The sequence below is a fragment of the Cupressus sempervirens genome, chromosome 9, assembly GCF_028749045.1.
Source record: "Cupressus sempervirens isolate cs-2001-9-10 chromosome 9, ASM2874904v1, whole genome shotgun sequence".
In the NCBI taxonomy this organism is placed as follows: Eukaryota; Viridiplantae; Streptophyta; class Pinopsida; order Cupressales; family Cupressaceae; genus Cupressus; species Cupressus sempervirens.
Window position 1 is genome coordinate 199,041,719 of NC_143126.1, and position 13,042 is coordinate 199,054,760.

Sequence of the window (13,042 nt, forward strand, 5' to 3'; positions counted from 1 at the left end):
TTAGTAATTCATTATTGGCAGGTTTAAACAGTAACATTCCTTCCCTATGGCAGGGTCTAATAATGAGCTCTGTTTTAGTAAAATAAGAAGGCCTAAAAAAAAAGTTTCTTCAATATAAGGAAGAAAAAAGAAATAATATTTTTTAAAAATTAAATAAATAGAAAAGGAGCCTATCAGAATTAGCAAGAACTTAAGCCTATATGATTATTAGAAGCAACGAGACTTTGTGTAAAGATAGCTTCCAAGTTGCAGGAAACTACTAAGCTTGGGCATCAATTCAGGTTTACTAGCTTTTATAGTTCTTGCAACAATACTTACATTAGAAGTAGTATAAATGCTTTCCCCATAAGTATATCCTTCCACCATATGGTATAGTAATAAAAAACACCAAATAAATCATGATAAACAGTTTCTAAGATTTGATTCTGACTAAATTTTTACATCAATGTTTCGAATGACACTCCCTGATCCATCATCAGGATGAGAAGAGCTGAAAGAGAAACATTGATCACTCACAAATTGTAATTTGAAACATTGATGTAAAAATTTACACACAATCAAATCCCAGAAACTATCACTATTTATGGATAGTGAAAATCTACTAGCAGAGACCAAATAAATCTTCAAAATCTGCTCAGGCAAGCTTTGCATTTAATAAAATTTGCAAAGTCAAACTGCATGATTTTATATTTCCCTTGAATATTGATGGTTGACAGTTTTACATACAAACGCTTTCAATTGTTAATTAAACAGAATAGTCCCATCGTGATAGTGTCTCTGCAGTCTGATTTCTAGGCAATGAATGGGGTTATGAATGTAACAAAAAGCAGCTATATTCTTCAGACTCTGAATTCTCTTGGAAGACGCCCACTCTGGCTATGTTTACTCAGAAGTTCTTTTGCAAACTCCTGATTTCCAGTAACAAAAAGTCCATCAATAACACGGTTGAATACAAAGCGCCGTGGATAAAAGCCCCTCTCTACCATTTCATCCAGTAGTTTTCCAGCTTCCACTAGATCATTAGATTTTCTAGTGGCACAGAGGGCACTCAAGAGTATATGATACGTGTCTAGATTAGGAAGGCATTCTCCCGCTCCCATGCTCTTCAAAATATTAGTTGCTCTCTCAATTTGACCTAGATCACAAAAGTACCCAATAATAATATTGTACGTTCGAGCATCAGGTGTACAGCCCTTTTCTTTCATCTCATTCATGAGCACCAAAGCTCTTTCCATTTCCTTAGCATGGCAAAGCCCTCTTATTAGTATATTGTAAGTATTCAAATTAGGCGTATAACCTTTCCTAAGCATATCGTTGAAGACAACAAAAGCACTAGCCACAGATTCTTTTCTGCAAAGCACCTGGATCATTGCATTATAAGTCACAATATTTGGAAGACAACAATTCTTAATCATACCTTTAAAAGCTTTCCTTGCCTTTTCAACCTTCCCTGCCATCCCAAGCCCGTATATGATTGTTGTGTACGTGATGACATCTGGTGAACACCCTCGTTGCTTCATCTCCTTATAAAATCTCCAAGCTTCCCTGACCTGACCTATGTTAAAAAACCCATGAAGAAGAGTATTACATGTCACAAGCGTAGGATTGAATCCCCTATGTATCATTTCCTTGAGAATTCTTTGCGCCCGGTCAATATTCTTCACCTTACACCACCCATTGGCAAGGGTGTTATAAGTTATACCATCGGGCTGAAACCGATACCTTAGTTCCCTAAAAAGTCTCTCCGCTCTCTGAACCTTTCTGGCTTTGCACAAAGTATCAAGAAATGCATTAAATGCAGACAAATCAAGCGGGCATCCATATTCGGGCATTGAAAGAAAAACCTGAGTTGCCTTCTCTTCTTTACCTTGCACAACATATCTCTCAGTTATAATAGCAAATGTTTTCGGCATAAGAGGACAACCCTCCCTCCTCATATTAGACATCAAATGCCAGAGAGTTCTGTAATCTCTCATTCTACCTAAGATATCGATGATGTAATTGTAAGCCTGAGTGCTATGTTTATAACCACTCTGCCTACCCACCCAGTTGAAAAACTTCAGGGCTTGCGGTCCATCGTTCCATATGTTCTTAAGGATTTTTTCTACTAGATTTGCAGACCATTGAATTTCTGAGTTTTGAAGGCCTAAATATAAAGACTCCCCCTTGTTTTGAACAAGAATTGCAGTGGCCTTATCCAGGTCTGATTGTTCGACTAACTGAGTATGAGAGTGATAGGATAGGAAGTGAAAAAGTGGGATTCTGTTAAAATTATTCCATACCTGTACAGGGATTACCCATTTCGCCATAAGAGCAGTATGAGCTTTGAAGCATGTCTCTCTGCTTCTGCTGCTGTTGAGACGCTGACCGTCCGTCCCTCTTCGTAGATGATTGCTCGAATGTTTCGAGGAGCCGGATTATTTGTGCATTTCGCTCTCAATAAACATTCGGGGTTTTGTTATTTAACAAAGCAAAACTGAAAAGTGGGGGAAAATTACAGATGTGCGAAAAGATTAAATTACCAAATATTTATCCTGAACAGCTCATGCCACAGAGGTGGAATCGTCAGCAAAACAGTGCTGACATTTACTTGCTTTTGGTTGAAGGTATAGGAGGTTTTGGTTGTAGGTATACGAATAGAGAACAGGAATGCAATATTGAAAATAGGAATGGATAGCGATTTTTTGGAATGAGTATAAGCAAAATAGGAATATGTATTTGTATTCTCTATTGCAATTGACAAACCGAACAATAAAAGAGAAAATGTATTTCAAATTTTCTATTCCTATTCAAGCAACCAAACGGACCCTTAGCAATCTTAGTACAACTTTCAAGTATGGAATTAACAAGATCATATTGTTCCAAATTGATACAAATAGTAAACTTTACATTATGCGGTAGTTTCAAACTGATATAATAGTAAAATTAGATGATGTGGTTATTTTTGTATTAGCATTTATTTTAATTATTAAAATTTCATAATCATTATAAAAACAAGAACATAGCAAACTTTCTAATTAGTTTGGTTTTCATAATGGCGGTACCAACAAATTAGTGAAAACTTTAAAAACTTTATATTATGTGGTAGGTTCAAACTAAGAAAATAGTAAAATTTTTATGATGTGGTTATTCTTGCATATATGATTTTCATTAGTTCAATTTGTTATTATTATAATTGCTATCATAATGCAAACAAACTAGAGAAAACATATTCTATGAATAAATGGTGCCATTTTGTTTAAAGAATAGTCAAAGTTAATTTCTCAAACGATACTTTTAGTTTTTATTTTAATACTTATATAATCTAATTGAAGTTAGTATAGAAAATGAAAGATTGTTGAAATCAACTCCCTCTTTCTAGAAATAGCCATGCACTACAGGGCTAATCTTGTAATGTTCCAATTATCTGTCTACACCAACTTTTCTCAAATTCCCATTTGCATGCAAGTGACTCCCTTTAAACAAAATAGCAAAATCTCAAGTGTCACAATTGTCCAAAGTTGTCATCTCCTCCTGCACGGTCTATATCTAGGACTCGCTTGCCTTGTAAGTGTCGTAAAATAGGGTGAAGAAAGTTTGCAATGTGAACTTAAACTAAATATTAATGCAAATTTGAAAGTAAAAGATAACTCTCAACAAAGTGATTGCAGAATCAAAATAAACACTACGACACCATTGCACATGAACACCATATTTACATAGAGAACCTTTGGGAGAAAATGCTATCATAGAAAGGAGGCAAGTATGTTACTAATCAAATGAAGAACACAAGAAGAAGACACTTATATGTAGACCTTTATAGAATTGGATAGTACTTTTGTTACCCTAGAAATTAAACAAGCCTAAATGAATAAATCTAGCTCAGGGCACCAATTTATAGGAGTTTGTGAAGATAAAATCATTATGGTATCACAAATTAATAGGCAATAAAACCCTTTGGAAAAACCTTACGCCAATCCACAAGAATAACCTCTTACAAACACTCTTACAACTGCCATAAGCATGTCCACCTATGGAAATAATTTGTCATAAACCATCATAAGTGATGTTATAAAATCTTATGAATTTTGTCATAACCATTATAGATTATCTTACAACCCCTAACAAGTGTACAAACACCTCAATATAGAGGATTCCAAGAGAGGAAGCTTAGCTATTTTGTCATTTTCCTATATGACAAATGGTAAAATTAAATTTGCCTTTACATGGTCTCTTTTACCACTATTACTTAAACAATGTAACTTCTTATGTGTAAATTAAAAAAGACATTAGGAAAGTAAATTAAGGATTCAAAAGGTTGATGACACCTAAATCCTAACATTCTCCCACTTGACATCATACATTGTAAGTTACACCATAGAATTACAAAATAAAAATCTAGTGCAGTGATCAAGGCTCATGGCCTTCTTACATCAAGAGGACTTATCTATGGTCATTGGCTTCGTGAGAGAATCTACAACATTATCCAAAGTGTCAACTTTTTAAGACATGTCTACTTTTAATCATCTGCTACACAAAGTGATCCAGAACATTAACATGTTTAGTTTGAGCATAATACGTAGGATTTTTGGCCAAACATAGGGGACTTCATCATTCATGTCAAATTCTCACTATTATACAATCAAAACCAATACCATTACCAAGTCTCTATAATCAAACTAGCTCCCTAAATGCATGTATAGTAGTCAACACTCTATTTTAGTGATAGACAATGCACCACAAGTTGTCTTTTACTTGTCCAATTCATTACACCTCCAAACAAAGTAAAGACATGCTCACTAGTAAATCTATGATTATCCAATTTACTTGCCCAATCTACATCAACAAAACCTTGTATATCCAATGACTTATCCACATCATTAGTACTATGATAAACAAGGCATGAATAGAAAGTACCTTACAAATATCTTAACAACTTGTTGTGGTTCCAAAACACACACCTCATTTTCAACTTCAAAAATGGGGACCCTATTTTCTTCAAGTTCTAGGAACTTGCTCTCCATTAATAGGGTGTCTTCTAAGATGCCTCGGGGAGCAGGAGTATGATGGTATGGGTCTGGTAGTTAGGAAAAGGGGATGTCATCCAATTTTGATGGTCAAAATGAGCATATTTGGTTTAAACATTGTAAAAGTATGCACCTTGTGCACTTTCATACCTCTGCATGTGTGGAGGGTCCACAAAAGAGGCTACCCTTCACCACACAACTTCATAATATGCGGAGGTGTGCACTTGTACACCTTGTTCACTTGTCTAGCTTGTACCATGTGTGTACCTTGTGTATGTGCATAACTCCATACACTACTTACAGTGGACAATTCCATGTGCACACTCCAAGGTACCTTTAAAAACCTAGAGGGGGGCCATAATTGGTCATTATGTTCATTAGCCTCCTCACAAACCTATACACCTCTAGAGCTTTGCATTTTATCACGCCATATGTGTGTGCATTTGTACCATTTCTATCTGATGAGATTTCCACCTTTGCACCTTGTGCACTTGAGAACCTTCACAAGTTTGCATTCTTCTCACTTCACCCATGACTTCTCATACAATGGGCTCGCCTACATTATTGCGCATCTTGAACAAATGCAAAAGGTATGCAAGATTTGCACCTTCCCCACCAACATTTCCCAAATTCCATCTAGAGCACTTTTATACCTTACATACTTCCGTAGATGTGCAAGTGTGCAAGTTGCACAAGTGCACATTTTCCAATCTTTTACCTTTTTTACTAGTTTGACTAGGGTTTTAGATTTTTTCATCTTCTTTTTGAGTTGTCAAGATTCTTTTTACATATTAATTACTAGAGTTGTGGACATCTCTTAGTTTTCTACATATCACCATGACCTCTTCATCATCAAAAATTGTAGAGAAGATCTCATTTTATAAGTTAGTGACCTTCATGTACAAAGGGGTCCCATGTGAATCTTGGTTTATAAAACTTTAATTAGAGAAAAATGACATAAAACTCAAGAATCTAAACCTCAATGAGTTCCTTATACTATAAAACAAGCCCCATGAGAGGTCTGAATACGTCTTTGCAATGATCCAGATGGGCTAGTAAATGCAGCTTCCCACTGCACATTAGCAGAGTCCTCTAAGCTCATCATGGCCTTATCTCAAAACTATGTCTTGGACGAGAGGGTGGTGAAGAATGTTTCGAGGGAGATTGTTTTGGATAATAGACCAAATAACATTGAAAGGGTCTTCCACCTCCCTATTTCGGATCAATGTCATGCTATCTCCTTCTACATAGTACTAAACTACTATAAACAACATAAACAAGAAGCAAACCTAATAGTACAGAAAAAGTATCTGATAGAGAGAACTCCTAAGGGGAAGAAAATAGGTAAAGCTAATATGACTTGAGGATACATGATTTTTGACATCAGACACTACATTGTATTTTTAGCAGAGTAATGGGACTCCCATCAATTGGACACTTGGAGACATGGATGGTCTACTTCATTGAGGCGATAAGGACAAGCAACAACATGATAGACTAGGACATTATTCTTCGCGACTCCCTAGATGAGCAGTTGTAATTGGCGAAGACTATTGGTGTAAATATGTATTCACTATTTACACTTTACTTAAGTTTACTTAGGTCAATGCATTATTTTATTATTTCTTAGGTGAGACACATAGGAGCTTGCATACTCTTTTGAGTTGTCATGTTGACAACACAAAAGTAAGCAACTCTAATTCAACACATGGTGTCTACAACACTAGAGTTTGCATAATTAATTGATTTGTCATGTAGACAACAGAGTTATTCGCACTCCTATTTTAGCACATGGTGTCTATAACATTATTTTACATGTTACACCTCTGTAGGCTTATCCTCTCATCATCACACTTACTCTTGTGCTTAATGGAGGATAATCCACACTTGGTGGACATGTGCTTAGTTGTAAGACTTATTTGTGTCTTGACTCCTAGGCATTCCAGAAGCATTCCAGAGCCCTTTATATTCAAGCACTCCTAGTGTGTATGTACATGCAATGATATCATAGAACATTGAATGACAATAAATCAATTTTGGATATTGTTATTTTGATCATACCTTGTTGTCTATTCTTGTTCTTGTGCTTTATTTCCTTAATCTTGGGTGATTTTTCCCTGAGGCAAATTCTTACATGGTATCAGAGCTATACCAAATTCTTACAAAGGCAAATCCTAGGTTCTACATGACCTCATATGTCGTGTGTTTTCCTACCACTAAGGCAAAATACCTAGGTTTGACAAGGAAGGGGTGCCTATCAGATAGTGGTGCATGTAATGCCTCGCTAGGGAACCCAAAAGAAATTAACCTAAATTTTCACTAAGTTTTCCAAAAAAAAAAAATTTAAGAATAAAAGATAAGAACAACAACATATAATATAGTGGAAACAATATATCACATACATACAAACGATCATCCATAAATAGATTACATCTCTTAAGGGTTCCATGACGTTGAATCACATGTATAAGTTTTATTAATACTAAATCTGATACATAACAAATCCACATCATAGAATAATCACAAGTACAAATCGAATTAAATAATATGCAATTACATAAGATGCCACATGACATAACCAGAATGCATAATCATCCATTGTACAAGTCATAGGGTATGAAAAGCTCAAAGAATATACATCATGAATAAATACATTATCTCATAAGATCTATGGTAATCAAGTACAATATAACAAAATATAACCATCCAACAGGAATACAACATCAAAATGAAAGGAACAACTGGACAAGTACATCCAACAATGGCATCTAGTTGTTGGATCTCAATGGTATAAGAAACACTACCACTTGACCTCATGAAACCTAAATGGCTCACTCCTACCATACCGAGGAGATAATCTCAAATCCCAAATAGAAATCAATCCACAAGTCATAACATCTTGGTCAAAGAAACAATAGATAACAATCTATCTCAAAGGTACCAAGACACAAGTAACATCTAAAACTAGAGGCAACAAAGACACGAAGGAAATCTACTATGTAAGTGGGCAAGTGTCATCACATGAGCCAACTCTAAGGTTTCCTTGGTAGCCTCTTTGGAATCCAACCCTCTACTATCTCCATGTAGCATCAATACCCTTTCATACAAACAAGGCATACAAACAAGGCAAGGTCACAACGAAGCATCCTCTTTACTCTCATCCTAGCCTATACTAGCACTTGAGGCATGGGTGAAGACAAACACTAACTCTTAATAATTCATTTTAAACCTATTTAATAAAATATTATCACTTATTAAAACAACTTACAATGGGTTACCCAGGCAACCTCTTTAGGGCTCTAGCCTCCATTACAAGCCACTTCCCAACATACACATAAATAACCTGCCCTAAGCTCATAAAAAGTACAACTCATAAAATCATAATTTTCACCTCAGTCCCATATGAGCAACTAGAAAGCACCTAAAAATAAATCATAATATTAATCTTAGTCCCATACAAGCAACTAGAAAGCACCAAAAGATAACCGATCAAAACTCAAGGGTTACAACAAGAAAATCACACCATTCACCTAAGGCCTATACAAGCAACTGGAAAGCACTAACAAAAAACTGATCAAAACTCATCATAGAAATACGTGAATACATCACCATGGTTGAGTATAAAAGATCATGACCAAATAATAAACATTGATTCGTATCTCAAAGATGAAAACATAAACACCATCACATAACAAAATCCCCCAAGCCTTTGGTAAACCATCCTAACTGGTCAACTTACTAAGTCAAACCCAAACCCCAACATGAAATACAACATACATCTCATCAAGTATTTGAATAAGTGTTTTCATAATTCATTTAGTTTTAAAATTACAAAGGTTCGATTTACAAACAGGGTTCCAATTTTGTTTTCCTCAAATGTCAGATTTGCTAAGGTTTTTGAGTTCATAAGAATCTCAAAAGATTCAACAATCCATTAAAAGTCATTTAAATATAAACCCCATAATTTTTATAAAAATGAATTACTATTTAACAACTCTAAACTTTATCAAAATTTCCCAATTTCAATTAAAATTTAATGATAACTATATAATGAAAGACTTTAAGTAACTATTATTAAAATTAGATAATAATTATTATATTATACTAATAATAAATTTTGATTTATTTAAAATAATAATAGTAATAATAAAATCTTCTTTTTTAAAGGTTCGTAGGCTAGTTGCGGTAGCAACAAGCTACTCACCTCAGCCTCAATTATTGTGGCAGCTTCAATTGCCAATGATAGCCTTGGTTTCCTTTGCAGCCAAGTTGCATGAGTAGCAGGCAGACGGGGGAGGTGGTTGCCTCCATCTCCCAAGTAATATATATACATACATACATATATGTGTGTGTGTATACATATATACCTATATACCTATATACGTATATACAAATATACGTATATACCTATATACGAATATACGTATATACGAATATACGTATATACCTATATACGAATATACCTATATACGAATATACGTGTGTGTATATATATATATATATACACACACACACATACATACATACATACATATACATACATACATACATACATACATAAAATAAACAAGACACAAACCCCCTACCAGTAAAGAAGCTCTTTCAAAATTAAATTGCAATTACCATAGTCATTGTAAAATCACTATGGTAAATATGTAAAAAAAAATTCAAATGTAATTCCAATATAGATCTGATAGGGCAACAATATTAAAACAGTCAAAATCAACAACTAAAATTGGTTTTCTTTTCCAAACCCTATCCCAATTCATAACTTCCTAAATTAATTCAATTCCAATACGCAATTTCTTAATAGATTCCTTTCACAAACAATTGAAGAACAATAATTACTCCAACGAAGGTTTTAAGCAAATCCTTTTTTTAAAACAAGATTCTCACACAAGCATGAAGAAGACAGAGAGGAATTTGAAGGTAAAATTACTGTGATAATTCAAGCAACATTCATACCTCGATGTGATGCTAACCAAACAACCGTTCGAAGATTGCAAGAATTTCTCAATAAAGAGCCTTCTCCCTTTAGGGTTTCAATTTTGCAATCACGTGAAACCTTTTTCTTTATTATTTTATTTTAATTTAATTTCATGTGCCAACTTTTTGCATTTTAATTAAAATAAACTTTATTATATTGTTTTCCCTTTGTTTTATTAAATCATAAGATATCTTTAATAAAATATTTATTAATTTAAATAATAATAATATTTGGAGTTTATTATTAAAATGAAACTCCTAAATAAATTATTATTAAATTAAATAAATATAATTACGCCAAAATTAGAACTTTAATTAAATATTTTAAATTTAATTCTTTTATTTAATTAATTAATTAAATATTGATTTTTCTTTATAAATTTTGATTTAATTATAACTAAAGATCACAACGGACCCACATAACTAAATAAGAAAAACCATTAAAAAAAATAGAGTACTAAATCAAACTCAAGGGTCAAAATCATGAATTTACATCACTTAACGAATTTAGAAGGGTAAATGACTCAAATGCTTGTCTTACCTAGGACAATTGGTTTAGGGTTAGGATTTGAACTCAAGAATTATCTCCCCTCTTTTACCATTGAGATACTGCGATAGGGCACACTCATCTTGGCAATTAAGGGAAGTCGATGTCTAGTACCTACAATCTACATAAAATTCAAGCATGTACATATACATATAATCTAAACTAAATAGACAATGGCAGGGAGTGGTGCATCGTGTTGATCCTGACTACTAGCTGACTATGACTCCCTCCCTCAACCATATCAGAAATGCCAAACATAAAGTAAAACATACATGTTTACCATACACATGCAAGTATGGTTTAAGTATCCATAGAAACTACATATAAATAATCTATCTAACTATCACTATGAGATCAATGAAAATCACTATATCAACATACATGTATCATCATTAAAAGAGTAATCGTGAACACATGAAATAACTGAGTATCAAGTAGCCCATCACACATATCAATTGAGTCTGAAATAACATCTAAATCTAATCAGGTAACCAAATACCACAATCATAAAATATAACCAAAAAACTAGCCTAAAAGAATTTGACAAAAAGGCATGAAAAGTAAAATAGGGGTAGGCATTACACTCATGGACTGAGGCTTACTCCTGGAAGCCTACAAGAAAGATAAAAAAAACTCTACCACTCACTATGCGGGTCCCATTGGACCCTTTCATCCTATAGGAGGATAAGACTCCATTGAAAACACCCTCTATGATCTACCCATATCTCCAACCATGGGTTCTAAAATTGTAGCTCTTTGATTCAAGAATTGTGATTTCCATTGAGGACAATGGGACAAATTATGTCTGCGTTGTCTGCATGAAAAACATTTTCCATCAAAACTCCTTTGCACTCTAGGTGTACTGATTTGCTGAAAACTACCTGCACTAGCAAAAAAATGAATACTTTGTGATAGTTGGTCATATTGGTTGCACTTATTGTACTGAGAGTACTGAGAATCCATAGAGCATGAACCACTGCCATCACTCTATGCTAGAGGATAAGATCCTCCCTATTTTTGTTGTTGTTGATTACCTCTAGAAGAAGGAGGCTTCCTACTCCTACCCACTTCCTGATCATCTTTGGACTCTGATGCTGTAGGTGCTCCCACAAAACCACCATGTCCTAAGGTGACATTTTTCTCTACAAGGATAGCCTGATGTGTTGCATCCTTGAGGTTTTTAGGATAGAAAACCTTTACACCCCCAATGAAATGGTTGTTTAGACCTCGAATGAAATGTTGAACCATTAGTGCTGAACTGTCATTGGTTCTTGTGTAAGGCATGAGCTCATAGAATTTTTGTTCATACTTTGCCATAGTCATAGTATACTACCTCAGATTATGGAACTCATTGGCCCTCTGCTAGTGCCATTCCTTTGGTAGGAAGCATTCACAGATTTTCTCAAGGAATAACTCCCATGTGGCAGTATCCATGTTCACACCCACTTTCTTCTCTTCAATGTTTCACCATGTAGCCCCAAAGAGCTCTAGGTAGGTAATGACATACCTCATTTTGACATTAGAGTCAAAGTCTTGCATCACAAAACATCTATCTAGAGAAATTAACCATTGCTCTGCCACATATCCTATACCAACTCTATTAAAAGGTTTGATCTTGGACCTCTATAGGTCATTTATCTAAGCAGCCTTAGTTGACCTCTATCTATCACCATGGAGGTCTCCCTGAGGTCTCTTAGATCTCCATCTCTCCTCATTCTCAACATGATGTGATCCCTCTTGATCAACACCACTTGGAGGAGGTAGGCACTCTAACATCGTCCTCATCATCTATCTCAAATTATACTCCTCTGAGTCAACATGCTCTTCTCTATGGCTCTCCTCCCTATTCTCCTCCTAAACAAGACTCTCTGAATGAATTAGAGGAGGACTATCATGTCCACCTCTCCCACAACCTCTACCTTTGCTTGCACTACGACCCTAAAGGTGGATCTAGTCTCAAACACCATCCTTGTACAACACCCAAGCAAGAACAAAAAAAATGCTTGCAAGGTTAACAAAGGCATACCATCTTACAACATAATCACAAGAAAATATGTCTAAAATCCAACTCAAGAGTAATTCAAGTTTTTACCTTTTTCTATGTTTCAAGAAATTGAGTCTAAAGTTCAAGGTGTTCAAGTTGCAATAGATACATAAAATTGTTTAAGTTTCGTTTCAGTTTAACTATTTGTCATCTAGCGGCATTCCAATATACCCAAAGCTCCCAATGTAAAAACTTGGGCTCTGATACCAGATGTAACGCCCCATTAGGGAACCCAAAATAAATGAACTTAAAGTTCACTATGTTTGCCAAACATTTTTTTATAAATAATAAAAGATAAGAACAACAAATGATAATATAGTAGAAGCAATAACTCACATACATACAAACAATCATTCATAAACATATTACACCTCTTAAGGGTTCCATGACATTGAATCACATGTATAAGTTTTATTAATACTAAATCTAATACATAACAAATCCACATCATAGAATAAT

The 13,042-nt window shown here is 34.5% G+C and overlaps 1 protein-coding gene across 1 annotated transcript; it reads right to left on the bottom strand.

Moving 5' to 3' along the window:
- Positions 1-650: 650 nt before the first annotated feature.
- Positions 651-2,504, bottom strand: LOC149538170 (pentatricopeptide repeat-containing protein At1g74900, mitochondrial-like). Its single transcript, XM_089799549.1, has one exon. It carries the CDS (start codon positions 2,307-2,309, stop codon positions 840-842), a length of 1,470 nt encoding a protein of 489 aa, XP_089655675.1. The 5' UTR covers positions 2,310-2,504; the 3' UTR covers positions 651-839.
- Between the last annotated feature and the right edge of the window lie 10,538 nt (positions 2,505-13,042).